The sequence below is a fragment of the Phycodurus eques genome, chromosome 3, assembly GCF_024500275.1.
Source record: "Phycodurus eques isolate BA_2022a chromosome 3, UOR_Pequ_1.1, whole genome shotgun sequence".
NCBI lineage: Eukaryota > Metazoa > Chordata > Actinopteri > Syngnathiformes > Syngnathidae > Phycodurus > Phycodurus eques.
Genome location: NC_084527.1, coordinates 4,359,923 through 4,386,035, shown reverse-complemented (window position 1 = coordinate 4,386,035; position 26,113 = coordinate 4,359,923). Strand labels below are relative to the sequence as shown.

Below are 26,113 nucleotides of genomic sequence, written 5' to 3'. Positions count from 1 at the left end.
GCACGTTTACGTCAAGACAAGAGCACCGTTACGATTGACAGTTTCGATGATTTAAATAAATTTTTCTACTTTGGTTTTGCAAAGGAATATTCCACCCCTGTGAATCCGAATGAAATTCCTTTTGGATTCAGCCTGTTTATTCCGATTGAGGTGTTTATTTGGAGCATTTTCATTCGGTTTGGGCTTCTCAACCGATTCTAATCAGAATACAAGGCTCTTGCATTTTCAATTGTTTGTTAGCATTAAGCTAAGTGGACTTCCCTAAGGCAAAGCAATATGGTTGTCGGGTCACTCGTATCTCAAGGCACCACTGTACTGTAATTTCCTATACATGCCACAAGATGTCGACAAATGACTACTTTTGTCAAAATGAAACTCCCCATCTTCCTTCAACAGTGCCTTGGCACCAAGGTGCCACCAGATGGTGCCAAAGCAATTACAATATTGCTTTGGCCTGAGCACAAAAACAGTGAAGAGGTGAGTTTCTCAGGAAATACCCAACGAAAGGTTAAAAAATAAATAAATCTGCGAATAGGCGGGGGTTCACTGTATGGGTATTTTTAGATAGACCGTAAACGACATGTAGCAAGCATAAAGTGGGTGTAGAGGTTGTTTAACATTCAGCTGTCATTTACTTGAAATGCCAACAATCTGAGGAATGCAATGGCCCCACTTTCGGAAAAGGCAAGCACCACACGCTCACACATAGACATATGCATGCACACAAACATACGCACACATGCGCACAGGCGTACACGGGCATGGTCGTGTTGACCTCCTTTCTTTTTCTCATCTGATCACAACAAGCATGAAAAACGAAACATTAGCCTTGATGTGAGTATGCCGATGAACAGCAGCTATTCTACGCTAATTTGATTAAAGCTCACAGTATGGTACATCCAATGGCATGTGTGTATAAAGTGCTGTGCTAAAACCACCAGGCTAGCACTAGGTTTGTTGACATAATAAAAGAGGAAACAACAGGACAGATCGAAGCATTAGGACATATTATGCATTTATAGAATATAGAATATTACTAATATTAATATTATACTCAAACACATTGCACATCACCTAAAATAATATTTCAGGTTAAATTAGTCATCCTTCAAATTTTCTGTGCCAGCATTACATTGCAGTAGGATTAGTGGTGAAGTTAAAGGTACATTTAGTGGCATTTAATCCACAGAGGAGCGTGGATTAAATGGTCTCGCCCAGCACACGTCATAACGAGGCGCACTGTGGGTGATTCCCGTACCTGCGGGAAAGCAGCGCTCAGCCTGCCTCACTGCTTAACTCTCCGCAGACTGGCACATTTCACTATCTGAGCACCTTTCTTCACAGTATCCACAGTTTCGGGCTACAGTCGCAGGAAGAGATGGGATGACAGGGGCGGAACGAAAGGTGGGAGGGAATATTAGTGAGGGGAAAAGTTGAGGGAAACGAGGAAGGCAAGAGAAGAGGATGGACAGAATAAAAAAGGAATCAGAAGTGAGGAAAGAGGGAAACAAGGGGGCAAGAAAGAAATGATTTTCATATATAGATATATAGATATATAATATAATAAACAGTCAGGCAGAGACAGAAGTGATGGCTGGCATCTGAAGATAAGAACCATGTACACGACGCGGACTGTCGAGATGAAGGGTGGAGTGACAGAGAACGCAGTCTCAGTTCAAGTACCGCAGACTTTAATGAGGCCACGTTCATGAATGATTCATGAACATACAGGACAAACATGTGAGGTAGGTGCAGTTTAGTGATTGTTACAGCAGGTGGAAACTTTAATAGAGTGACTGGCAACTTGTGCGCATTAAAGCTGGAGTAATGACAACGGCTAAGCACTTTTGTTTCACTCAGGTTCATGCAGAGATCAAAGTGGAACCTTCGAAGTTGAACGTGCGAAAAGTGGTACAAAGAGCAAAATGTTTGAAGAAAAGCTTCAAAAGTCAAACAAAAACTACGGCCCTATTTTAGTGACTGGTGTAAATGGGGCACGGCAGGTGGTGCAACTGTGTGCCAGAGGCGGGTTAGATATGTTGGCAATTTCGTAGACCAGCGCGACCCGGCAGATCTGAGAAAAGGAGGGGGGGGGGGGGGGGGGGTGAGGGCTGCGCCACAGTGGGTGTGTCTACAGCCGATTTTGCCCTCCGCCAATCAACGCGGCTCCTCTCGCCCCCTTTAAATGTGGCGAAATGACGACGGAGACATCTGTGCGGAAGAGGTCGGTGTCTAATCGCAGCGATCTGTGCGTGACTGGAGCGTTGTCAGTGCTCTTGGCCGGTGCGGTAACAGACAACGTGAGCGGGTACCCTCATTAAATACACAATGAGCTGGTGATGACAGCTGGTGACTTAAATATGTCCGCGGACCTCAGTATCTGTCTGCCTGTGTTTTCCGATCGAAGTTTGAGCGGCACATAAACCAGCATCACAGGACGGATTGTGTTCAACTTTGGAGGTTCCGCAATATTTGGTAGGAGGTTCATCACACTTATCCAACACACATCACACTCTACTTCTTTACAATTATGCTCATCATCAGCATCATAGTGAAGCTCATGCATGTTAAGCTCCTTGGTGACCTTGATAAGACCGTGATTCAGAAGCCCACTCAAGCCTCACCAAGATACATGATGTCAGAATCGAAAAGCGCCACATCAGATGATGGCATCATCTGATTGGATTGAGTCCATCTGGGCTAAAGGGAGGGGAGTGCTGACAGAACTGGCTGCGGATCAGAAGCCCACCTTGCTGCTTTCCTGGCCCAGGATGGCGTAGCTCATGAACTGCTCGGCGTCCACCTCCAGCTCGTTGGCGTCATGCAGGGAACAGTCCACGCTCACGTCCTGAACGCCGTCCTCGCCCTTTCCTCTGCGCACAACCTTTCGCACAGTCTGACACACACAGTGGTGGAGTTGCGATTGGCAGCAGATATTGTCACCATTTAATTTTCATCACAGCGTAAAGATGCCGCGTTTCGACGGACTCCCTTAATCCGCAACAAAGCAACCATCAAAATACTTTATTTATTGGTTGCTCAGTAAGCGTTAGACACAATAACAAAGAACAGTGACAAGTGTCTGACCTTTTTAGTGATGATGTTTCCATGCTCGTCGGTAAACTGCTCCTCGCTGACCTGTTCCCCGGGAAGATCTTCAGCTTCATCCCCCTGCGGACAGCGACGTTATCAACATACTGTAAAACACCTGGAGGACATTCGGTAGAGGGAAATATTCAGGAAAATCATTGCACTCTGAAAGTGTTGGCCGGTGTCTGTTTTACCTTAAAGTATCTATTTTCAAATACACTACTTATGATGAACTGCTTGTATCTTATGAGAAAAAGCAACTAAACCATTGCCATGACAACTCGTGATCATCTACTTTAACGGAGGCACCACCCGATGTTACTGTTCGGTTCTAGCTAAAATATGTGGCATAATAGTTGCATAAAACAATCTGGTTAAGTACGGAAATGTAACGAATCAGGCTTTTCAATGAGGATGACTCAGTGATAAAAATGTTGAAGCTTCATCAATCATGACGAAAAGACACTTTTGTTCACCTTGAGATCTCAGAGGACACGTAGTCCAAAGCATTAGCTTAAAAGTCAATTTAACTTTACAACTGAAAAACCTAAAGAGCTCTTTCCGACAGAAAGCCCAACATTCTATCCACGGTGTCCTGTCCTCGCTTCCTGTGGTACCTTGAGGATGACTCTCCTGCGGACCACCTTGGTGGTGACATTCTCCTCTTCGTCAGCCACGCCCTCCACCTCGCCCAGCTCGCGGTCGAGCTGGGCGTGGACGAAGGCGAGCAGCGAGCGCACCGAGCCGCTGGCGATGTGCAGCACGTTCTGACAGCTGATGACCAGAAAGGCCAGCAGCACCAAGCTGAAGAGGAGCTCGGTCACCAGGGCCCACATCGCCCCGCTTGGATCGGCCGCGGAGCCACGCAGCCCCTTGACATGCACGCCGTATGGAGCGACGCCTTGCCCCTGAAAAACCGAGACCGGCGACAGCTGCGGCCCCCAGCCTGCCTCACTTTTGCTCTTTCGTTCCTAGACTTCCATACAGCGGGGCAGTGGGCCCTTTTCCCTCAGGCTTCGATTCCTTCCCACTGGTGGATCAGGCGTACCCTGTCACTGACTTTGGGGGTGTTTCTACACCCGCCTCTCTGTCCCTTTCGACCACGTGATCTGTGGGCTTTAAATACCTCGGGATACTTCAGTGACACTGGGCAACCACACGCTGCCATTCCTGATGTTGTCATTACTTTTAGCACAAACTGGGTCTCGTAAGGATTAACGCACTACAAGCGCACTAAAATATCACCATAAAGGCGCAGATACAAATACACCGTATATAATAAAGTCCATACGACTTTGAAATCAGACAAAACAGTCACCACTTGATAAAGTGTCAAGCGCACAAAGAGCAGTGGAGCCCAGGAAGCAAACGTCTATTTGTGCTTTCACACTTTCACAGTTGAGATTGTCCTTTACAGCGTGATATCATGAAAGTCAACACGTGGGAAGGACCTGGGCGGGGAGTGTGTAACATGAGGAGGACAGTGAGAATTCTTGCTATATTTGGCCCCACACGCTGTTTGTGCCCATCTTCGGCCCGAGGCTGCGTGTGTGTCTTTGCTTTATGTATATTTTTGATACAGTGTGAGGAATCTGATGCTTCTTAGTTAGACTAAATGAAGGAATACCGAGAAAGCACACCAACTATTAGTTCAACGACTACATTTGACAGCACTGGCTAACTTCAATATTTGTGTGTAGATAGAAATGTCTTATTGACAGATTTATACAAAGATTGCAAAGATCATAATGATCAGTTTCAGTTTTTATTGTCAGAGGTATTAATTTTTTAGCTCTTTAATATTACCACAAGACATATGTCAGGGAATATGAGAGTTTATGTCTTGATCACTGTTTGGAAGTTAGAATTTTAGAATTACAACAAAGAACAATGCACCTTGCAGTTCTGGTGCAGAACCCGATAGAGGTGTGAAATGGGGGAGGGGTCTTCACTTTTCACCGTTACTGTTTGCACGCAGTAAGGCTCAACGGATGCTCACCTGTCCTTTGAAGTGCGCATCATCCCAGCCCCTCAGCTCCGGGGCCCTGCACGGGAAGTCTAAACCCTTCTCAAACGGCCGGGTTCCCCGGAAGTGCCCTCGTAAAATCTCAGAGTGGCCCATGTCCCTCACGGGCTGCAGCAAAGCCTCCTGAGACAAATGGGACTGGTCCCCGTCCATGGAGTTGCAGCACGACGAGATCACGGTGTCGATGACCTGTCGGGTTTTTGGCTGGTTGGCCACCCAGGCCTTCGCGTCCGTGACTGGCATCCACCCCGGGCCTGTCTGGTCCTGCAGGTAGGAAATGAATGAGCCGCCTCCACTACCACTTCCACCATTAGACGACCTGAAAGGAGAGAGCACATATTCAAGGACGATGGCAACCAAAATACAATTCTGAGGCTAAACACTTCAAGGAGATCTTTTCAAATGTCATTTCTCTCAATGCACGCCAGGGAGGTCTTGAATAGATTTTTGCATGCATTAGAGAAGCTCTCTGATAGTTGTAATGAACATGCCTTAACAATAGGGGGGCTTGTAACATCTAACTTTATGGGCAATTAGAGAAACCGCATGAAACAATAGAAATTCGAGATAGATCTGAGGGTCTTCTGAAATGTAACCCTAAATATCAGGCTTAGTTACGAAGTTAACAAAATAGCAAACAGACAAAAGAGAAAAAAAGAGTAAACTTTGTTAAAGGTAAAACCAAGGGCAAAATGTAACCAAAAAATAGCATCACTAAAATAAATGCTTGTGCAGTATTTAGCACGTCTGCCTCACAGTTCTATGGTTTGGGGCTCGAAACTAAACTCTAGCCCGTTCTCCTCGTGCTCGCGTAGGTTTTCTCCAGGTACTCTGGCTTCCTCCCATATTCCAAAAGCATGCTTTTTAGGTTATCTGAATAGTCTAAATTGTCCTTAGGTGTGAATGTGAGCGTGAATACTTGTCTACACGTGCCCTGCAATTTATTGGCGCCCATCCCAGGGTGTATGCTGCCTCTTGCCCAAAGTCAGCTGGGTTAGCTCTAGCTCGCCCGCAACACTAATAGAGCTAACGCTATCGAAAATATTTGCTTTTTAAACCAGCCCACTGCTTAGGTTTGTTTGCGTTCGTACAATGGCGCCCACCTGCCAAGCTGTGCGTGAAATGTATTCTGACACACTGATTGTTTTGCTGGCGTGACGGGCGGAGGAGGGCGGGGTCAAACTCACCTGTCACCATTCCGATCTGCAACACAGGTGAGACCAGGTGACTCACTGAGTCGGGCATACACCCTTTGCCGTCCTGCAACAAGAGAAAGCCCTTCCTCTGAGTCCAGAGTCCCCCCTCCTCCTCCTCCTTCTCCTCCTCCTGCTCCTCCTCCTCCGTTGCCACCAGTTGTGCTAGTGACGGCCGATAACTCCGAACTCGCCTCTGACCCCTGACCATTGTTCAGTCCGTTAAGATTGATACCGGCGATGGTCCCGCCGAGCGAGGCCGGCGTGGCGGTGCTGAGCGAGTCGACGCCCATCTCCGAATCGTCTTCGGGCAGTTCGATCGAGCCGCTCAGCACGGCGCCCCCTCCGCCGGCGGCCCTGGCCCGACTGGCCGGCCGACCCAGACTCCCGAAGGGCAACCCGAGCAGGCCCTCGGAGTCGTCGGCATTACTGCACTCCAGCGAGGAATCCTCTAAGGGCACCAGGGAGGGGGAGTTACCGGAGGGCCACACCTGCACGTCGGACATCTCCATGAGGGTGTCCTCCTCTGTGGTGGCAATGGGCGCGCAGTCCAGGCTGGAGACCTCCTGCCAGTCGGGCTCCGCGCCCAGCGGCGAGGGCAGGCTGTACTGCATCGAGGCTGGGGACAGAAGCTCATCCTGCGCCAGCCCATAACCTGGAGCGACACACAGAGAAGCACACTGACACTCCCCCACCCCACCTCGCTCCCCACCTCGCAACCGCAGCACCGGGAGCCTGGGAGGGGGAGAGTGCCCCTTTGCCCAGGAGCTGGGCAAACTGGGGAGGGGTAGAGGAGGCTGAAGGGGAAACAAATGGAAAAGGAGTAGGAAGGCAATTCAGGAACGAGCAAAGACAATCAGAAAGGAAATAAAGTGCAAAGTGCTGAGGAAATAAGAGCAGGGATTTCTAGAAGATGGGGGGTGGGGTGGGGGACAGGCATTCGTAGCAGCAGCAGACGCATAATGGACCAACAAGGTCAGACTGAGGCCCACTCGAGACTGATGCTGCTCTGCTGGCTGCCACCTGCAGGGAGACCACAGCAGTTACAGCCCCCAAATCGAGCTGATTGGCCCGTCCGACATGCCGTCATCGACCCGCTCTCGACGTGTCCCTCTCATCCATCTCCATCTCCATCTCCATCACACTTCTGCATGCCTTACACCCACTCGAAGATAACAGGCAGGTTAATATTGCTGTCAGGCTGGAAAGCATGCATGCAGGCGATCTCAATCTCACACACACACACACACACACACACACACTCTCTTTGGGGTCTTAAAGTCTTTGATTCAATCAAAATGAGAGCGCTAGAAACCTTTAAGCTTAAAGGTAGACGAGAGTTGGAGGGTTGGCGTTCCCACTGTTGTGACAGACGATATTCAGTATTTAAATCAGTAGTTAAATCACATGAGTGGAATGGCTGTGGACTCAGGTCACTCCCACATCTGTGATAAATATACTGTACACAGACAGGCACGGTAGCAGAGCATGAGTTTTTTTGGGTCGTTTCCCCCCAAAATAAGACTAGAACTGCTTTTGGCTCAAAACGCAAGACGGTGAAATAGGAGGAATATGCGAGCATGTGCTCATGCGCAGCAGAAAGAGAGCAAGAGGACACCAATGTGTCAGCGTTTCATTCACTTCATACTTGAGCAGTGCTGAGAGCGCAGTGGACATCTGAGACAACTCGCGACCTCAACCACCTCGCGACCTACGTGCTACGCTAACTCGCAGACTCCAAACTGCTGCACTACGATCACAGACACAAATACCTATTGCTCGTTACATCCAGTTTAAAAATGCCAAACTTGTTTACAACAAGTTTGGCATTTTGCTCCATTTTACTTTATACAGTGTATTGTAGTGATTACAAATAGATTGGGAATGTAATTACTGTCATTCCCTTTGCTAGTTTCCAATAAAAACGGACCTAAAGTCATAGTTACGGCACTGCTCTACTTACAAATAGCAAATGAGCAGTTCGCTGCTCCAGAAAACTGTGATACTAAATAACTGCATGTATCACAACCCGTTCTGCATGGAAATTGGTATAAAGATGTCACTCTATCATGGCTGTGTCAACAATGCATAAAAGATTTGTCGCATAGCTATGAGATTTGAACATAACCCTAAACACACTTACTGAGGTCATCAGGCTTATTGTTTTGTTTTTCCCAGCAGTCTGCAATGCAGCGTAACAAGTTAGTTATCAAGCTTCCTCTCTTCCTGGTAGGAAATCAACAAATGTTGAAAAAAAAAGAGATGCAAAACAGGCGGCGTGACCGTGTGATCAATTCAATAAAATGAATTAACACAACGAAGCATTGAAAATGATGTGAAATTTACATTACTGTGCAAAAGTCTTCGCTAACTTTCTTGTTTTAATGAGCTTTTACTTTGATAAAAGGAAAGCTACAGTTAGCAGGATTACTTACTAAAAAAAAGATTGCCTCAAAAAAACTTTGTAGTAAGGTGTATGGTGCAAGGTCAAGGAAATACATGTCTGGTGAGGATCTACATTAAGGGTGTCCAAACGTCTTCCTTCAAAGGCCGCGTGCAGAAAAATCTAAGGATGCAAGGGCCAGTTTTATATTCTTCAACTTTAATTCATCTTCATCAAGCAATTATATATTGTTTTTCATTTATGGTCTAGCTATTTTTGAAAAACCTCCACATACAAGCTTCCTATCAAAGGTGCTTGACCAAAGAATTTGGGATTTTATATATATATATATATATATATATATATATATATATATATATAATGTAGTGTTGCGGGCTGTGTCAAATACTCATTTTAGTATATGGCGCGGGCCATTAAAAAAATGGACAGAGGACCGCAAATGGCCCCTGGGCTGTCGTTTGGACACCCCCAGAGGTTTGAGACAGACATTCATTTGAAGCCATTGAACTTCGATGATGTCATAGGAACAGTTCATCCCCAACTGGTCCCAGAATCCGAATGGCACATCCCTCTATTTGTCACCCTTTGTGAAACCAGAAGTACAAGCTGCGAATCAACAAACAAACACATTTGTGTTGGTCGTGGCAGGGCTCTGTCGTCTACTACATTCTAGTTACGATATATACTGCAGATAGGGCCGTTGCAGGATTGCTAAAACAACAGAGCTAATCGTGGGCTTTTTGCACAGTACTGTAAACACATGTAACTAATACAGAAACAAAGTAGTGAAAACTGCACACTTATAGGAGGACATCAAGCAGCATCATGTTGAGCCAAACAGATTAAAATATTTCAAGTGGGGAAAGCGGAGGTGTGAGAGGAGGTGCAACATGAAATTGATACAAATACAGTCGAACACTTTGATTGTTTACGCAAACAACTGTTTGAATGAACACCGTTGACAGAGAATCCATCACAAAAGCACAACATTCATACATGAACGGAGCGGACTCCGATCATCGTTTCCAAAAAAGGTTCGGCGCCTTTTTCACTCCCCCGTATGACGACCGCCGAGGACGAACGGGAACATTCGTAGTAGGCTTGCCATGCGAAGGTACCGGCGGCATGCGGTTTCAGTGCATTGTTTGGGAACCTAACTCCAACTAGCTAACTGTACTGCTCACATCCCACGATGTGCGTTCAAATGCGGGGAGGGCATGCACACGTAAGGCAAGCAGGGCGAGGGAAGGACATTGTGGGGGAAGAGAAAAGAGAAAAGAGAGGGTGATGAACACAGATGCAAAGTAGGGGAGAGAGCGAGGGTCACCTCCCCTCTCCCAGGAGGTGCTGAGTGCACAGCCTGTGTGAGGTGAATCATTCACAGACAAACGTGGGAGTTTCAAAAATAAAAAATATCACAAAAGAAAAATGCACAAAGACGTCGCAAGTAAATCAAAGAAAAAATATGGGTCAGAGGTCAGCATGAGGTCGGCATGAGGTCAGAGTTCGGAGAGGAGTGAGGAGGAGCAGGAAGAGTAAGGCTGCAAATGATGCGTCCACAGAAACAGAGAAGGACAGATTCACAGGGAATGACAACAGGGCTCCCAAAATGACATTCAGAGCACCAACAGCATTATTTGCCCCGAAGAAACTCAAAGTGGCCTTCATGCAACTTCACGCACGTTCATACAAATACAATCGAAAGCTCTCTCCGGACGGGGGTTTTATTCTCTCTCTGTATAGTATATTTCTTTTTTACAAAGAATGTATTCTACTGCGCACCCTTATCTCCCAACACCAAATGTTTGTGGGAAAAAAACATTTTGAGTGCAACAAGTCCCTGATTTGTCATCCATGTCTGTGTTTCTGCTTTTTACACAACTTTCTGCTGTATACGAATGTTTACTTTTATGTTGGAAGACACGGTCCAGTTTTTTTTTTTTCCCTTGGCGCATTATATCCGTAAAGTTAATAAATAGTTGAATTTATACACTCAACTTAATTTGCTTTAAAAATACATTTATTCATTTCTATTGCATTAAAAAACAACAGCGCTGGAAATGCCTTTGGGAGGCAGGTAGCACAAGACAAGACAGCAATCAGTATCACATTTGATCCAAATGTGATCCAAATGATTTCTTCCTTTCGTTGGCTCTGATTTCTTTGCATGGTTACATCTTGTTGCGTAGTCTCCAGTTTTCACAGAATTGCCCTGACGTGAGTGGCCAACTTTCCACTCGTGAAAATGGAGTCAATAAGATGTAAGGCGTGTGTCAAAGAAAGCATAAGAAAAAGAAGTAAAGGACTGTCTACTGACGCTTGGTAGACAGGCAGCACTTATGATCTATGTACAGTCTCCACATGTATAACAATGTGCTGCTCTGTGTTGCGCGAATATCACGGCGGTGGATGCTTGCAACTCTGAAGGAAAAATAAAACAAATAATCAGAACAGTAGGTGGATCCAAGATGAGATCCAATACAGGAGCTACTTTTGAAAATGATACCTTTACACAGGTAATATTGCACTGACAGAGAGGTATACATTCGACAATATTTAGGTTTTGGTTTCCTCCCTTTCCAAAATATAAACAGCTATCAGTGTAATGCAGATCAGTTCTGCACCATTGCAAACCCCAACCTCAAAAATCTAAAATACCCGTACTAAAGATAGTGTTCAATTCTATACTCACAGTGTCAATCAAAACTGAGCATTATCATCTTTGCTGATACAACTCTTTGTATCTCTGTAACTCTTTATTTCGTATTTTGATCTCCTTGGATTGTGACGCTGTGCCCAATGAGTCTAAATACTGTCTCATATAATCCAGTGGAAAGCACTAAACGGTTCGTACTGCAGTAGGAGTGTCCTGAGTCCATGAGCATTCGGCTGGGGTTACTTCCTGCAAAGGTCTCAAGGCAGCATTCATATTCGTTAGATGAGTAGGGACATACAGCGAGAGGGGGAATTCGGAGAGGTCTTCAGAGGATGTTCGGGAGGCACGAAAGATTTTACACGGTCAAATTCGGGGTAGAGAGCTCACCATTGGTCATAGCAGGAGAGAGGTGTTCTCTTTCGTTCTGCCGCCTGCCGAGTTCACGGGAGCCTTGTCTGCTAGGCTGCGCCGGTTGGCCCTCCAGCATGGTGATGACGTCCACGCGGTCAATGCTCTTCAGCGCCGCGTACAAGGTCTCCACTACAGGGGCGCACTCTGAGTCAGGACAACCGCTAGCTGGACTGGGAGTGGGACATGAGAGGAGCGATCTGCACTGACTTTTGGCTCTCTTGCCCTCGCGAGTTGCCCACAGGTTGAGGAGTGCAGAACTCTGCTCCAGCAGGGAGTTGGGATTCTCCACACGGATCTTATTGATGTCATCCACACTGAGCTGAAGCTCCCGAGCCAACTCTGAGAACATTTAATAAATAAGGGGGGAAAAAAGGTGCTTTTTGTGTCTTTTTCAACATAGACAAGGGATTGTAAGTTTGTTGAATCAGCACATGGGGGAGACAACCTTAGGAGGTAAATAAACACGGCTGGTTTTCAAACATGAAAAGCAACGTGTCGAACATTAGTGCGGACTTACCAGCCCAGCTCAGTCCCAACTGTTCTGCAATCACAGCCATCTTCAGCTCAGCCCTCTCCATGGCACTCATTGATGCTGCAAGAGGCGGAACACATTCGTATCAGGAAAATCTCACTGGAATGTTGCAAAAGTCAAAGCAGCAGAGTTGTGCTTTAATCTTTCTATTTGATTTGATATTCTGTTGACCGTTTCCAGAAGAAGAAACATGTGCTATTGCAGTATTTTGATAAATATGATGAATAGAAAATGGGATATTACCACCACCAATGGGACACATATTCAGAATTTGCGGCGGTCTGTATTTGGAGCAAGTGTCTCCTGTTACATCTGCCTGTTGTTACAATGCAACGGCGGAACATATTGTTTTGATGTGTGTTGATTTCTTTACTTAGTTTTACAGAAGCCCCCCCCCGCCCCCCCCCCAAAAATGAAAGTACAGTTAAATTGAAGCGACCTATTTCTCAATAAGAACATGATCAGGTATGTTTGATTAAAAATGTGAGGAAGGAGCATGTGATTCGTACCCATGGCAGGTTCGTTGAGGGCACTGTATCTTTCCCTTAGAGCCAGCGGGGTCAAAGTTCGCCGGCGGTCCTCACTTCCAATAATCTATCAATCGCGTACACAAAAATGACCGATGACAACAATGACAGGTGTTTGTGTACGTTGACTCTGAGTTGTACCTTGATACACGGAGGCATGGTAATGTTGAGGTTGCATAGGACATGTTGACTGTCTTCATACTTGGTGGTCTTGCGGAGGAAAGACAGGAATCCAGTGTGCTCTTTGCTGCTATCTCGCACCTGACACACAAGCAAAACAGCAGCAATCAAGACACACTCACATGTCGTACATTCGACGTAACGGTTTCACCGGACATGTCGGCACCTTCACGGAGACGGGGAGTCTGTTATCTCTGAAGGCCTGGAAGCTGAAGCAGCGAGGCTGCTGGGCGGCCTTCCGCACCGGTACGAGATTCCCGGAACATTCCAGGTGAAGCGGCATTCCCTCCATCACCTGTGAGAGAGGAGTGAGCGAGGATTTCAAATTGTAAAGCGATGCGTTTCCTGTTTTGACCGACTGACCTCAATGTCCCTGCTGCGGGCCACTTCTGTGAAGTTCTCATGCTGTTCCAAGGTTTTATCCATCTTGTCGTCAGTCATACAGTAACAGCGCAGGCGGCCTTCGCGTAACTCGTTCATCTTGGCGAAAACCACAAACTTCGCCATGTAAGGTACGGCCGAAAGCTCTTTGTAAAGCAAGTTGGCAAAGGAGACCGACTCTGCTGTACGAGGACAGTCAGCGAGCCAGAACCTTGGAGGCACAAGGACGCACGGTACATTAGCTAAATGTGCACAATCTAACGTATTCAATTTCAATCGTGCTTGCCTCTCTTGTAGCAAAATAAGGTAACCAAAATATTAGAAACATCTAACGAGAGGATCTGGGGCATATTCTAAATTACTTCAATACAATATGCAACATTCGTATGGGGGGGCGGGGGGGGGGGGGGGGGGGTAATATTACTGTATGGGGGTTAGCCATCTCCCACTAAAGTGGGATTACTGCAGTAGTAGTAGTATTTCTTTTAAAACTTGTATGGCCGTTAAGAATGTCTAAAATGCTATTTACATTTCTTGTACAGTCAATACAGGTTTTGACAGGTTTGTTTTTTTATGGTTAGGACCCTTGATGGTTAGGAAAAGGAAAATGATGTATTTTTTTTAAAGGCAGGATTGTCGTTACAGCTCTGATGCAGGTGTACCTTATGTTGCGTCTGGGTATGGGTGCTAAGTGTAACCACGTGAACGTACCGTGCAGACACATTGGTCGTAAAACTGGCACATTCGTTCGCGTAGACAAGCTTAGTGGTACCAGTGATGTCTTCCCATTGAGCTGCCGCTGTCCCACCTGGGAAGCACAAGAGCAGATCCGGGGGAATAAATACTTGTACAACTCGCATGGATATTTCCAACCATTATTCCTCATGAATCATATGAAGGTCCTTGAAAAAGCGGGTGTCAACTAGTCGGCAACCAACACTCCTCCCACTGGTAGCGCGTAGTACCTATGACGGAGCAAAGCAGCCGCAGACTGGTGGTGTCACCCTCCCCAGAGTCCCGGGGGCTGTCCCGCCACGACGGGGGCAGAGGGATGCGCAGGCCGATGGGTCGGTGGAACTTTCGTCGCCGAGGCTCCACTGTCACCACGGGGCTAAAGTTGGCTTGGTTACCGAGCAACTTGGCCACCAACTCGTCAGGAACGGGCTGAGCCTGAGGTCAAAGGTCATTGATGCAGAGGTGGAACATCACATGGGTGCAGAAGTGATAAAGCACAACAACAAACGTGATGGAAACATAAGGAGAAAGTCATGAGTTGAAGTGAGGCATGATGGGAAGGAAAAGAAATGAGACCACAGTAAATAAAAGAAACGCCAACTAACAGTGCATCGAGAAAAATCAAACCAAACTGTTTATAAGAGATAATAAAACATTTTTATTGTGTGAAAGTTGATATCAAAACGTTCTATATTTTGCCAGCAAGGGGAAAAAAAACAACAACACATTATTAAAAAAAAAACGGCAACATAAACATTCAACTTTAGTGGGTGCTGACATTTATAACCACGTTAATGTTACTTTCATTCATTTCCCATTTACATATTGATCTTACAACAGAAGTGGTGTTAAGAACATTTAATTAGCTTATCTAAATTCCGGTGTCAAAACACAAGAGGGAGGTCCATACATGCAGGTACAGTTCATTTGATGACTGTCATATATTCAGAGATTATATTCATGTTCATAATAGAGAGCAATCCCTTGTCGTCATAGTTGTGAACTCGGGCTCTTAAATATTTGTACAAAATCAAAATGCAAACAACAACAACAGGAAACTGTATTTCATAAATCGGAGAAAGTGCTGCAAAAAAAGAAAGAAAACAGAAATGGTTGGGTACTGTAGTTTAAATTAGATTTGAAATTCAGAGTTAGAAAGTTTTTGTCCTCCATCAAATGAATCATATACTTGGACTGATAAACATGCAGTACATAGTTATAATCAAGGTGATGGATTTTGTGGCTATTCTTGCAGTTGCGTAAATGGCTTTATTTGTTTTACATGAATGTTTATAAAGTACAGCGCGTCTAGTGCAACTGATCACTGTCGTGAGCAAACACATGCAGGAGAGGAAGAGAACAAAGTTTCCACTGTAGTTGGCATTTTGTCTCGGCGCGTGCATCGGGTCTCCTTTTCTAAACATTCGTGAAATCAAATGACAGACAATAATGAAGAACAATGATGAATAATACCACCGGAATTAAATAAAAAGTGCGGTTTATACATTATATGGACACAAGTAGTGGGTACGCAATCAAGTAATTAATCGATCAGGTCGAGACAATTCTAAACTCCCTTACGACACATTTTGTTTTTGTGCTTCTAACTTTGCGATAACTGTTAGGAGAGGGTTATTTTCTGTGTCCAAGTACACAAAGTGAGGCTAGGATGAGATTGGGGGGGGGGGAGGAGGAATTTGCAATTATGGCAGAGAACGTCCTCCAGTTCGAACAACAAATGAACAACTAACGCAAATGCTCTTGTGGATCAAGAAAACGTTTCTTGAAAACATGGGAGGTGATATAGCTGCCAATGGGAGAAACAAACACTGAATTTACTCCCATTTTCACTTCCAGACAGGTGACCCAAAATGGATGTCCATACAGTGTATGAGTAAAGAAGAAAAAATACAAAGACCACAAGTGTGAAGGGGGGCAAAGTGGAAGCACTGTGTGATGTTGACAGCAAAATAAAGTCACGCGCATGCGAGGCAACAGCTGATATGATGATGAGGAATATATCCAACATGCTTATTTTTCATGATTCTGTCTGTCTCGCTTCCTTTTCCTCATCGTCCCATCTCACCTGCAGCCCCAGACGGACTCGCTTGGTGACCGCCGTCTCGGGAAAAGTTGCCTGGACCAGCGGCACCAGTTTGCTCGTCAACGACCCTCCCTCGGGGCCGATCAGGTCGCTCTCTTGCTGGACCCGCGACACGACGGCAAAATAAAGCGGAAAGTCAGTTGAGATGATGCGGCGAATTCGCTTCTTCCCGAGTTCCTCCTGACTTTCCAAATCTGCGCGCATCAGAAGATGATTACATGAAATGATTGCGCGTCAGGCCGTGGTCATGCGTGAAGACTTCCACTGTGGAAAAAGTCTCACCCTCATCCATCCCATTGAGGATTGTCTCGAGAACTTCGTCACCATAGCGATTGCGGTGTTCTTTCCACACAGATCCATTCTCGCTCCTCAGCACCACAAGCTCGCGGTCGCCACGACCCAGAGCAGCAAAGTGAGGGATCTCCACAATTACGGGTCTGTCACATGATATGAACACAGAGTCAATATTTGACTGACTTCTTTATCACATAATTTACATATTTTGTTAAAGAAAATGTCTCGTGGTACAATAATTCTGTTTGGTAAAACAGTATGGTACAGTTTTACATTCTATGCAATGTTCTGTGTTTCTCCTAAAAAAAGAATAAATAAAATACAATTGTTTTGTTTTGTTGTCATTAATGACGATCATTAGTGTGATGCATTCACTGAAGCTGTCCATGTTCATTAAAACAACACACACACAGAAAAGTGAGCAAACAGTCCTCAAGCATTCTAGTTGTAATTTACATGTGTGGATGAAAGCACACGTAGCGCTGGGGAACTTGGTGAATTCGAGTTTTATCCAAAACTAGTCAGATATATAGTATCATCCGTCCATCACATGTAACTGTTACTAGAACGAGATAGGACAACAAAACGTGGAGGAAGCGGATGAACAACTTTAGACGGACTGCGTCGTCACCCGAGAAACTGCATGCCAGCCGGGCCGAGCGAGATGATTCTGCTGGCCAGGCCTTCACCCTCCACCAGCGGCGGCGGGCTGGTAAGCTTCTGTGGCTTCACCAGGCGGCAGGTGATGCGGGTGGGAGCCGCGCAGGTCCTCGGGGGGATGATGACGCGCAGACCGTTGTGCCGACTGCCTCGCATTGAGCCGCCGCGGGCATCCACCATAAAACTCACCAGAAAGCTGTTGTTGGACACGAAACAGACTTTCTTTTCACATATCGATCACAGTTTCGGGTCGGTGAATGTTCCGCTGAGCTGACCCCGTGTGTATGGGACTGGCGACCGGGCTGACGTTGTCTGACGTCTCGGTTGCCGGGCTGCTGGGAATCAGGGAGTCTTCATCGTACTCTTTTGGAAGCGGAAGTGGAGTGTGCTGAAGACAAAACGACAAATCGTGACACTGGCGAAACAAAGCTGCAATATGTTTCACATGTAAATAGTAGACGCAGATGAGCATCAACATCAACTAAAATTAAAAGGTTATGTTATGTAGACAATGTTATGATTGATTGTAATTCATTTCGTAACGTTTATTATTGGAGTAGACACTAACGCTCGGCTGTGCGATGACAACAACAATGACGGCACTAAGCGACAGCCCAGTGGTGCACGCGCTCTACCTGATCGAGCTCGTGTTCTTTCAGCATCACTGTCTCGGGAGAAACACGCGGAATCCTCGGAATGGCTGGAGAGTAATTTCTGTTGAATGAGAAAAAAAACAAAGCAAAAAGTCAGATCGAGGCTGTTTCACTGGTGTTTTTGTTGAGCAAAATAAACTATGTTAAGTCTCCTGCTATCCAGTTTGGTTCTCTCCCCTGCTGCCCAGCCCCCCTTACGCTGTGCCCAGCCCTCTCTCGTACTCCAGTGATTTCTTGGGGGAGAGGAAATCGTCATCATGGTCTTTCATGTCATCCATCTTCATGTACCTGGCCCCTTCGGTCCCCAGGAGCTCCTCTCCTTCACAGAACGACATGCCAAAGAGAGCGAACGGACCGAGGTCAGGTCGGTCAAACCGCCAAAAGGGGAAAGAGAGAGAGACAGAGAGAGAGAAAAAGGGCAAGATATTAATGAGCCGTTTGACAGTCACCGAAAACACTTCAACCGTGAACGGTGTTTTATGAAACGCCACCTCATCAGAATTGGAGTGGTCGCATTACAAATGTTGTCCAGAAAACAAGAATGATGTTGACATTAAGATGATGGCAATAACATGATGTCTTCAGAACAGAAAGCAAGGCAGCAGAATCTAATGTGAGTAAAGTTGATTACTTACCCCCCAAAACACGGCCATTTTTGTTTAACTATATATATATATATATATATATATATATACATTATAATTTTTTGACCGTGGCAGTTACTTTTCACACTCTGAAAAAGTCCGCAGTTCACTGCTTGATAAGCGTTGTTACATCATAGGAGTCCTGGATCCTGTCTAGGGTACTGTGCGTATGTGTGTTATCACATGTAATACATATTTCAAACATCCCCTCAGCTGCTTTCTATATTTAGAGCAACAGAAATCTGCCGGTGAAAATACCAGTGGTGGTGTGAAATGTGCCACTCAAATTTGGATGCCACTAAGAGTTATTTACATTTGACAATAATTGCTACAACAGGATACGTTAAGAGTTTGCAAATTCAAACAAACAAGGAACTCAGCGGAGTTACCGTCAGGTTGTAATTCTGCGGCATGACAAGATGATCAAGGCCATCACAAGTTCTCAATGCAGAATTCAATTTAGCCGTGATGAGACCAACACCAACAAACGTGTTTCACGTGGAAGGAGACACACTAAACAATTATTACAATAACGGTGCACAAAATCACTCCATGCGAATGTTTTTAGAGTGAGTGAATGAGACATCGAAAGGTTACAGACAGTGTTGCTAATGGGCACATGGCAGTGAGAAACCAGAGTGGACATCACGGTGAACTCCAGCACAGAAACAAGAGAGCCGACGTTAACAATGGCGAGGCTGAGCTTGAAATGGACACATGTACTGTACTTCATTCCAGAAACGTATCAATGGCACACATGGAGATAAAAAGACATGCGTACCTAATGTTAGCTGCGCAAGTCCTAAAAAAGGTGCAAAAGAGTAAAAAAAAAAAAACAAAACAGAATAACTGTGGTGCTATTTCAATACAGCTTACATTGAACCTGTTAAATAATATTGCTATTTAACTGACTATTCTGGTGTCGTACCTTCATCCTCGGACACATCCAGTATCTCATCCACTGTTTCTGGGAAACTCATTCGGTGTCTCTCTGTGGTGGTCTGAAGGCCACAGACAAAGGAGACAGCCATTTAAATAGTCTGTTTACACGACTGCGCATGTTCACGTTGCACCGCTATTTCAAAACTTCCCACCATGGAAACGGTGTCCTCCGTCACGAGCTTGAGCACGTCAATCACGGAGATGTAGCCCAGCCTCTTGGCGATGGCGAGCGCCGACGTCCCATTCTAACGGACAGAGACGCGCGACCGTCACACGATGATAACGTTTGACGAAGTGCCGCCGTTTCTCACCGTTGTCGTCTCGTTGGGCTGCGCTCCGTGCTTCAGCAGCAGCGTCACAATATCTGTGTGTCCTTGCTGGGCGGCCTGGTGCAGGGGCGTGTAACCGAGCTAGACGAGATAAGAAACCGCTGTCGCTTTATTTATGACTTCATTAATACGCAAATGACAGCTGATGTTATTCCCAGCATGATGCATTACATCGCTACCCTTTAAGCATCACATCACTTGCAACCATTCCGTAAAAAGCACATTTATTAGGGCTTGTCTTGTGTGCCACTACACACAATGCTTATTTTACGCTTACACAGAAACTTGATTGAAATGAATTGGCTGTACATTATGTTTATCAAGCATTTTATATCATAATTAAAGCTGACGCTATGTTCCTGGTCGGGTTCCAGACAAAGCTTTTATTCACTCTGACCTTCTCCAAACCTGTACAGGTTAGTGCCAAATCCTCCACAACATCCGTCATTTGCATATACGTAGATTTAAAAAAAAAAACACTTCATTAATCCTTCATATACACAACGTGCATTTAATACATTTTCATGCATAAATAGTCATATGTATATAATACAGATGGGGCGCTGCAGTACTAGAATTGCATTTTTGGCGAATGTACATCTATGCAGATGAATTCCAAACCAGAAGGGGGCGCTCACCCGTGTTTTGCTGTTGACGTTGGCCTGTTGCTGCAGCAGGAACTTCACCATCTTGATGTTGCCATAGTGACACGCTACATGGAGAGGGGTGTAGCCCATCTGAGATGACACATTTACACAACCCAGGATTTTTAATCTGAAATCTCAGTGGAAAACGAACAAAATGACGTCACCTTCGATTATGGTTGAGCTATTTCATGCTTATTTAACGAATGAATTGTAATATGTTCCATCATATATTTTTAGCTTCTAAATTGGAAATATCGATGGCATGGATGGAGAATTAATTTTTCAAAGTAAAAAAAAAAAACCTGTTTTTTTGTGACTATAATTAGGAAATAAAAATACATACGTGACTAACTACATCAAGTTGTTTAGCAAACTACTGAATGGCTGGACAACAAGAAGTGAACTGCTGCGTTTATGTGGTTACTTTACAAACAAAGAACAAAATGATCATCAGTCATATTAAAAAGACAAAGTATACACATATGAAAATTAGAGCACTATTTAACTCACAATTTAGCTAGCAATTCTTAGTTGGGAATTTCAAATGATTATCAGGACAAGTCTCCATTTCTCCTCCAGCTTGCAGCAAATAAGCTGCTAACGTATGGACCACTGTGGCCACCGTCGCTCGATTTGCCACTAGTCGTTTTTTTTGGAAAATAGAAGCTAAACGCATTGGAAAAAACAAAAACAAAGCTAAATATAGCCACATTGAACACACAAGTTGCTGCTCTTGCTCGGATGTAACGCTCACACAAATGCACGTCAACAAAAACACCACAATATCTTGTTTTATTTTGACTTCATACTACTTTATGAGGACCGGTCAGAGATGATGTGGGCTGTTTAATTCCCAGGTCTCATCAAAGGTATTCGTGACAAAACATCCATGACCTTGTGTACAGTAACGAGTCAAGGCTACTGCATGTCAGTAATCTGCCAGAGAGAACGCATCAGGCTTCTGATTGATCCGAAAAGATCGTTTTTCGAAACCTTACCCGTGTGGCTGCATAGACCGATGCTCCCTGCTTCACTAAGATGTCAGCAATGCCAACTTGTCCCTCCTGTGCCACAAGATGGAGCGGCGTCAGTCCACTCTGCACGGGGGGGGGGGGGGAAACAAATAAGTCGTTTACGCTTTGCATCAGACATGCACACAAATGTCTCTAAGTGCTCTTCTTGCCTTGTTGCCAAGGTTGACATTAGCCTGTTTGGAGATGAGCAGAGAGACCATGTCGGGGCGTCCTTCCTGCGAGGCCAGGTGGAGAGGTGTGACGCCCTGTAGAGATTCAGCATTGGCCGAAGCTCCATACTGCAACAGGCTGGTCGCCACCTCCATCTGATTCTGCTTGGATGCAATGTGCAGGGCGGTGTAGCCGTTCTGAATGCAAATAAAAAAGATGCGGGTGCAAAAATGATCACGTGGCATGTATTGCACGTACTCTATGGATGTGGTTAATTATCCCTTACCCTGGCGGCACTGTGTGGAGACCCCCCTTTGCTGACAAGCAGGTTGACAACATCCAGATTGTTGTGATGCACAGCGACGTGCAGTGGAGTCAGACCGTTCTAAACGAATACATACAGATAAATACATGAACATGGAATGCGTTTGAACAGTTTCTTTGTGTTTCTTGCCTTCCCAGCAGCATTAGGGTTAGCTCCTCTCTCCAGCAACAGCTCCGCCACATCTACCTTGCCGTACTTGGAAGCCACGTGAAGCGGAGTGAAGCCTTTCTACAGGGCAATGGGACACATTGTGAAATTCATTTTGACAGTCGAAAGACAGGAAACAACCAAACACGCCTTCACGTCGTACCTTCGTCATCTTGGTTTGCTGCGCTTCCATGTCCAAAAGGATGCGCACGGTTTGCGCGTGGCCCTCCCGGGCAGCGATGTGGAGAGGCGTGTGCCCTGCTGTGGTCGTGGAGTTGGGTTTGGCTTTGTGCTCTAACAGCAGCTTCACAATCTCCTTGTGGCCCATTCGAGCGGCGCAATGCAGCGGTGTTTGGTCATCCTAGAAAAGGTGGCAAGAGATGATTCGAAATGTGCTCGGTTACAAAAAAAAAAAAAACAGTCAAGTTGCTGCTTCAGTGTGTGGGGAGGAAACTGATTCCAGGAATTCCAAATTTGTGATTCATTTTTCTAATCATATTTAAAGGTGGGGCTTTTGATTAGTGTTTAGCATTTACTCTTTGCCTCAAATGCCATGCATAGCCTCACGGAAGTGCAAATATCCACCTTGGCTTTGGCGTCCACCGGTGCGGCGTTCTGTAGTAAAAACTCTGCCACCTCAAAGTGTCCTGCCCGGGATGCCATATGGAGGGGGGTTTCAACTTTCTGCCCACGCACACAGAAATGACACGGAATAACTACACAATGGAAATCCACGAATGTACTGGATCACTTTTACGACAACGACATCAATGCAACTCTTACTGAACTGAATAATATATCGCACCACATTAGAAGCGCTGGGCGACGCTCCTTTCTGCAGCAGGATCTTCACGATGTTGAGGTGGCCCATGAAAGACGTCACATGCAACGGCGTCAAGCCGGACTATTTAAAAACAGTGTAGGTTTAGAAGGACCACGGGCGTACAGTATTCAGTAACACCGAGAAGGATGTTGCTAATTTCGTGTGCAGGACACCTCACCTCGGTCACAGCCTCGAGTGATGCTGCGTGTTTGAGCAGAAGATCCATCACGCGCATGTGGTTCTTTTTGCACGCAATATGCAAAGGAGTAAAGCCGTTCTGAAAGCAGGAAGATTATTTAGCTTTCGTATGCAACATACATACATTTGCGGTTGGAAAGGTCAGCTTCAAACAAAACTCACCAGTCACTTCATTAGGTACGCTATAAATATAACTTTTAAGGGAGCCAAGCACACTATAGCGATGCTGCGCTTTGATAGCAGGTATTCACTTAATAATGTGTTTACTCTTGTGATTGCAGTTTTCAGTCGTGAAAAACTGCAGTATACTGTGAGGCGTTTTGGATATTCATTTCTTTTAGCGCTTGGAGGATAACCAAAATATTATAAACACCTCTTGTGTGAAGTCTAAAGTAAACATCTTTGTGAAAAGCAGATAACTTTGTACAGCGCTTGCACTGGATCTGATGCTAAAGCTGCAATTACATGTCGTATGGTCACTGACCAGCGCTCGAGAGTTGGGTTTGGCCCCCTTGTCCAGCAGAACCTTTGCCATTCGGTGGTGTCCACAATGTGCGGCCACGTGAAGAGGTGTCAGGTGGTCCAGCGTGATGTCATCAATGTCTGCGTTATACTGCAGAAGCTGCTTGACGCAGTCTACGTGGTCCCCCTGTGCCGACATGTGGATTGGAGACAGGCCATTCTGCAAAACACAAATGTTGACGTTCAATTCCGTCGCAAAACAGCAGAGAGATTGTTGCTTGTTTGACATTGGACTTGGCAGGACAATCGCAGAAATTCAGTGATTTCGGTTTTATTTTGCTTTCCCAAAAGGTCAGAAATGTTCCTGACTCAAGCTAGAATACCTTGGTCTTGGCCTGGATGGGGGCCCCGTTGTCAAGAAGAATTTCTATTATTCTGACGTGACCATTTCTCGCTGCACAGTGCAGAGGAGTGAGCTCATCCTGGTGAGAGACAGTATCTATTATGGCCGGTGAAAAGCACGGAGTGAATGCAAGACTGTGAGACGATGCTGCACCTTGGTCTTGGCATCTATTTGCGCCCCCCTGTCGAGGAGGAGTCGGACCATGATCACATTTCCCCGTCGAGATGCGATGTGCAAAGGGGTGATGCCGTTCTACATATATAAAAAAAAAGAAAAGGTACCCGACCCGTCAAACTACAGAGCAGAGAGAATATTGTATACACCTGAGAGTATTGGCGTACGCTCGGTTTGTATTTGTGTAAAAGGAGCACTGGTTTGAAAGTGGAACATTATTTTCATCGATGCTGTGGTATTTTGACTTATACCGTATGTTAGCATTAAGTTTTTGTTGGACAAAATTGATTTCTTTGAATATTTTGGTGTTTAAATATACACTTGTTTGTCTTATACTTGTTTGTTTTTTCGTGTCAGTTTTACAGTCAACTTCAAATAGGAGTGACAGCTTTATTCAAGCGCGCTTTGCCTCATATTTGGAGAAATGCGAGCGGGAGAACAAGCGCTAAGGAATACATGTACTTTAGAAAGAACTTTTTAACAAGTTTAAGCGGGGTTTCATAAGTTTAAATGTATTTAAAGCGTGTGGGTGTCTTGCGGTATCGGGCGAAACGGGTGAAACTCCGTTTTATCTCCCAAGATAAACTGGAGTTGACTGAATAGTAATTTCATACCTTCGGGGTGAAATTGACATTGGCTCCTCTGTTGAGAAGAAGTTGAGCAACGTTCAAGTTTTCATAGTGTGCAGCAATGTGGAGGGGTGTGAATCCAGTCTGCAAGAACCCCCGAGCGGTACTTAACTGTCATTCGTGAAATGGATGATCTTAACACCAGCAGCACAACATACCTTGCTGAGCACATCAGGGTTTGGGTCATTCTGCAGAAGAACCGCAGCCGTGCGTGTATCGTCATTGCGTGCCGAAATGTGCAGCGCGGGGAGGCGGACCTTCCCCTTGGTGCCGTAGTTGATGAGCAGGGCTACGATATTTTCATGGCCCTGCTGTAAAGCCACCGCCAGAGGAGTGAATCCATCCTGCGGCAGAGAGCAGACGCTCAGAAGGCAGGCTGAGTGCGCAGAGACAATGAGAGAAGTGTCAGCGGTGACAGCTGATGAGCACACAACACGATGGAATGACAACGAGTCAGGATCAGCGGGATAAGATCGAGGGGATTTGTCCGATTCCTGATTGAAAACATCTCTTGCTCTTTGGTACCTCCGTTGGAATGCTCTGATTAGCCCCGTTCTCCAGAAGAAACTTCACAACCTCTAGATGGTTTTCTTGTGCAGCCATGTAGAGTGGAGTGAAACCCTTCTGTCTCAGAAATACACACACACACACACACACACGCGCACACACACACACACACACGCACACACAGCAGGGATGCCAAATGCAAGATAGAAAGTTACAGATACACACACAAGGATGCACACCAATAAACAAAAATATCGGCACAAAGACACATGTGAACATCGCTATTGTCAGTACAGTGCAATGGATTCACCGCTGGGGGAAAGCGCACACAGCACGGGGCCTCACCTGGGACTGAGCGTTGACGTTGGCCCCGTAGTTCACCAGCTCTGCGACCACCTGCTCCTGCCCGGCCAGGGCCGCAATGTGCAGCGCCGTGTTTCCTTTCTGGGGAAACGCAGATACAAGGCAACAAGAGTACACCGCGACAGTGGCACAACTTTGGTCTTTCTGGATGCTCACATCACATACTGGAGGTGTAGAAAATATTCTGACATGTGAGGACTAGGGCTTGCTAATAATGTTGTTTCTCCTTTTTAATTGTCTTCCTTCTCTGAATCTTTGGCATTGGTAAGCACGAGCAAAACAACTGATTTATGATGGTAAGTATTCACTACCAAACGTTTAGCACATTTTTCACCACGTACCTTTTCACTTCTTATATTTAATTGAAAATCATTTTGATTAAAAATGGGGAATTTAAAATGAACTTCACAATCAGTCCACAGCTTTTAATAGCTGTGCCATTGTTTTTATTGTCATTGCAAGACTTCTTTCCGCTTCTGATTCGCTAAAA

General features: G+C 45.5%; 1 protein-coding gene across 24 annotated transcripts in view; it reads right to left on the bottom strand.

Moving 5' to 3' along the window:
• ank1a (ankyrin 1, erythrocytic a) overlaps positions 1 to 26,113 on the bottom strand; it is a 70,926-nt gene that overhangs the window by 3,724 nt on the left and 41,089 nt on the right. For 8 of the 24 annotated variants that reach the window (XM_061671552.1, XM_061671557.1, XM_061671553.1 and 5 more), the window contains 40 exons: positions 25,606 to 25,704; positions 25,279 to 25,377; positions 24,912 to 25,097; positions 24,739 to 24,837; positions 24,104 to 24,202; positions 23,931 to 24,029; positions 23,570 to 23,767; positions 23,066 to 23,164; positions 22,870 to 22,968; positions 22,650 to 22,748; positions 22,228 to 22,425; positions 22,047 to 22,145; positions 21,879 to 21,977; positions 21,592 to 21,789; positions 21,407 to 21,505; positions 20,400 to 20,498; positions 19,744 to 19,842; positions 19,585 to 19,677; positions 19,419 to 19,491; positions 19,272 to 19,292; positions 18,045 to 18,165; positions 17,829 to 17,907; positions 17,469 to 17,581; positions 17,165 to 17,389; positions 16,522 to 16,676; positions 16,222 to 16,433; positions 14,366 to 14,570; positions 14,112 to 14,208; positions 13,383 to 13,611; positions 13,186 to 13,314; positions 12,981 to 13,100; positions 12,822 to 12,906; positions 12,298 to 12,372; positions 11,988 to 12,119; positions 11,757 to 11,909; positions 6,304 to 6,964; positions 5,090 to 5,435; positions 3,088 to 3,171; positions 2,750 to 2,896; positions 1,259 to 1,360 (listed from right to left, as the gene is read on the bottom strand). In XM_061671552.1, coding sequence (XP_061527536.1) covers positions 1,286 to 1,360; positions 2,750 to 2,896; positions 3,088 to 3,171; positions 5,090 to 5,435; positions 6,304 to 6,964; positions 11,757 to 11,909; positions 11,988 to 12,119; positions 12,298 to 12,372; positions 12,822 to 12,906; positions 12,981 to 13,100; positions 13,186 to 13,314; positions 13,383 to 13,611; positions 14,112 to 14,208; positions 14,366 to 14,570; positions 16,222 to 16,433; positions 16,522 to 16,676; positions 17,165 to 17,389; positions 17,469 to 17,581; positions 17,829 to 17,907; positions 18,045 to 18,165; positions 19,272 to 19,292; positions 19,419 to 19,491; positions 19,585 to 19,677; positions 19,744 to 19,842; positions 20,400 to 20,498; positions 21,407 to 21,505; positions 21,592 to 21,789; positions 21,879 to 21,977; positions 22,047 to 22,145; positions 22,228 to 22,425; positions 22,650 to 22,748; positions 22,870 to 22,968; positions 23,066 to 23,164; positions 23,570 to 23,767; positions 23,931 to 24,029; positions 24,104 to 24,202; positions 24,739 to 24,837; positions 24,912 to 25,097; positions 25,279 to 25,377; positions 25,606 to 25,704 — 5,697 coding nt within the window. In that variant the 3' untranslated portion in view covers positions 1,259 to 1,285. Of the gene's footprint in view, positions 1 to 1,258; positions 1,361 to 2,749; positions 2,897 to 2,917; positions 2,992 to 3,087; positions 3,209 to 3,707; positions 4,697 to 5,089; positions 5,436 to 6,303; positions 11,910 to 11,987; positions 12,120 to 12,297; positions 12,373 to 12,821; positions 12,907 to 12,980; positions 13,101 to 13,185; positions 13,315 to 13,382; positions 13,612 to 14,111; positions 14,209 to 14,365; positions 14,571 to 16,221; positions 16,434 to 16,521; positions 16,677 to 17,164; positions 17,390 to 17,468; positions 17,582 to 17,828; positions 17,908 to 18,044; positions 18,166 to 19,271; positions 19,293 to 19,418; positions 19,492 to 19,584; positions 19,678 to 19,743; positions 19,843 to 20,399; positions 20,499 to 21,406; positions 21,506 to 21,591; positions 21,790 to 21,878; positions 21,978 to 22,046; positions 22,146 to 22,227; positions 22,426 to 22,649; positions 22,749 to 22,869; positions 22,969 to 23,065; positions 23,165 to 23,569; positions 23,768 to 23,930; positions 24,030 to 24,103; positions 24,203 to 24,738; positions 24,838 to 24,911; positions 25,098 to 25,278; positions 25,378 to 25,605; positions 25,705 to 26,113 lie in introns of those variants that run through there. The other 16 variants (XM_061671566.1, XM_061671545.1, XM_061671559.1 and 13 more) reach the window with 15 other exon arrangements.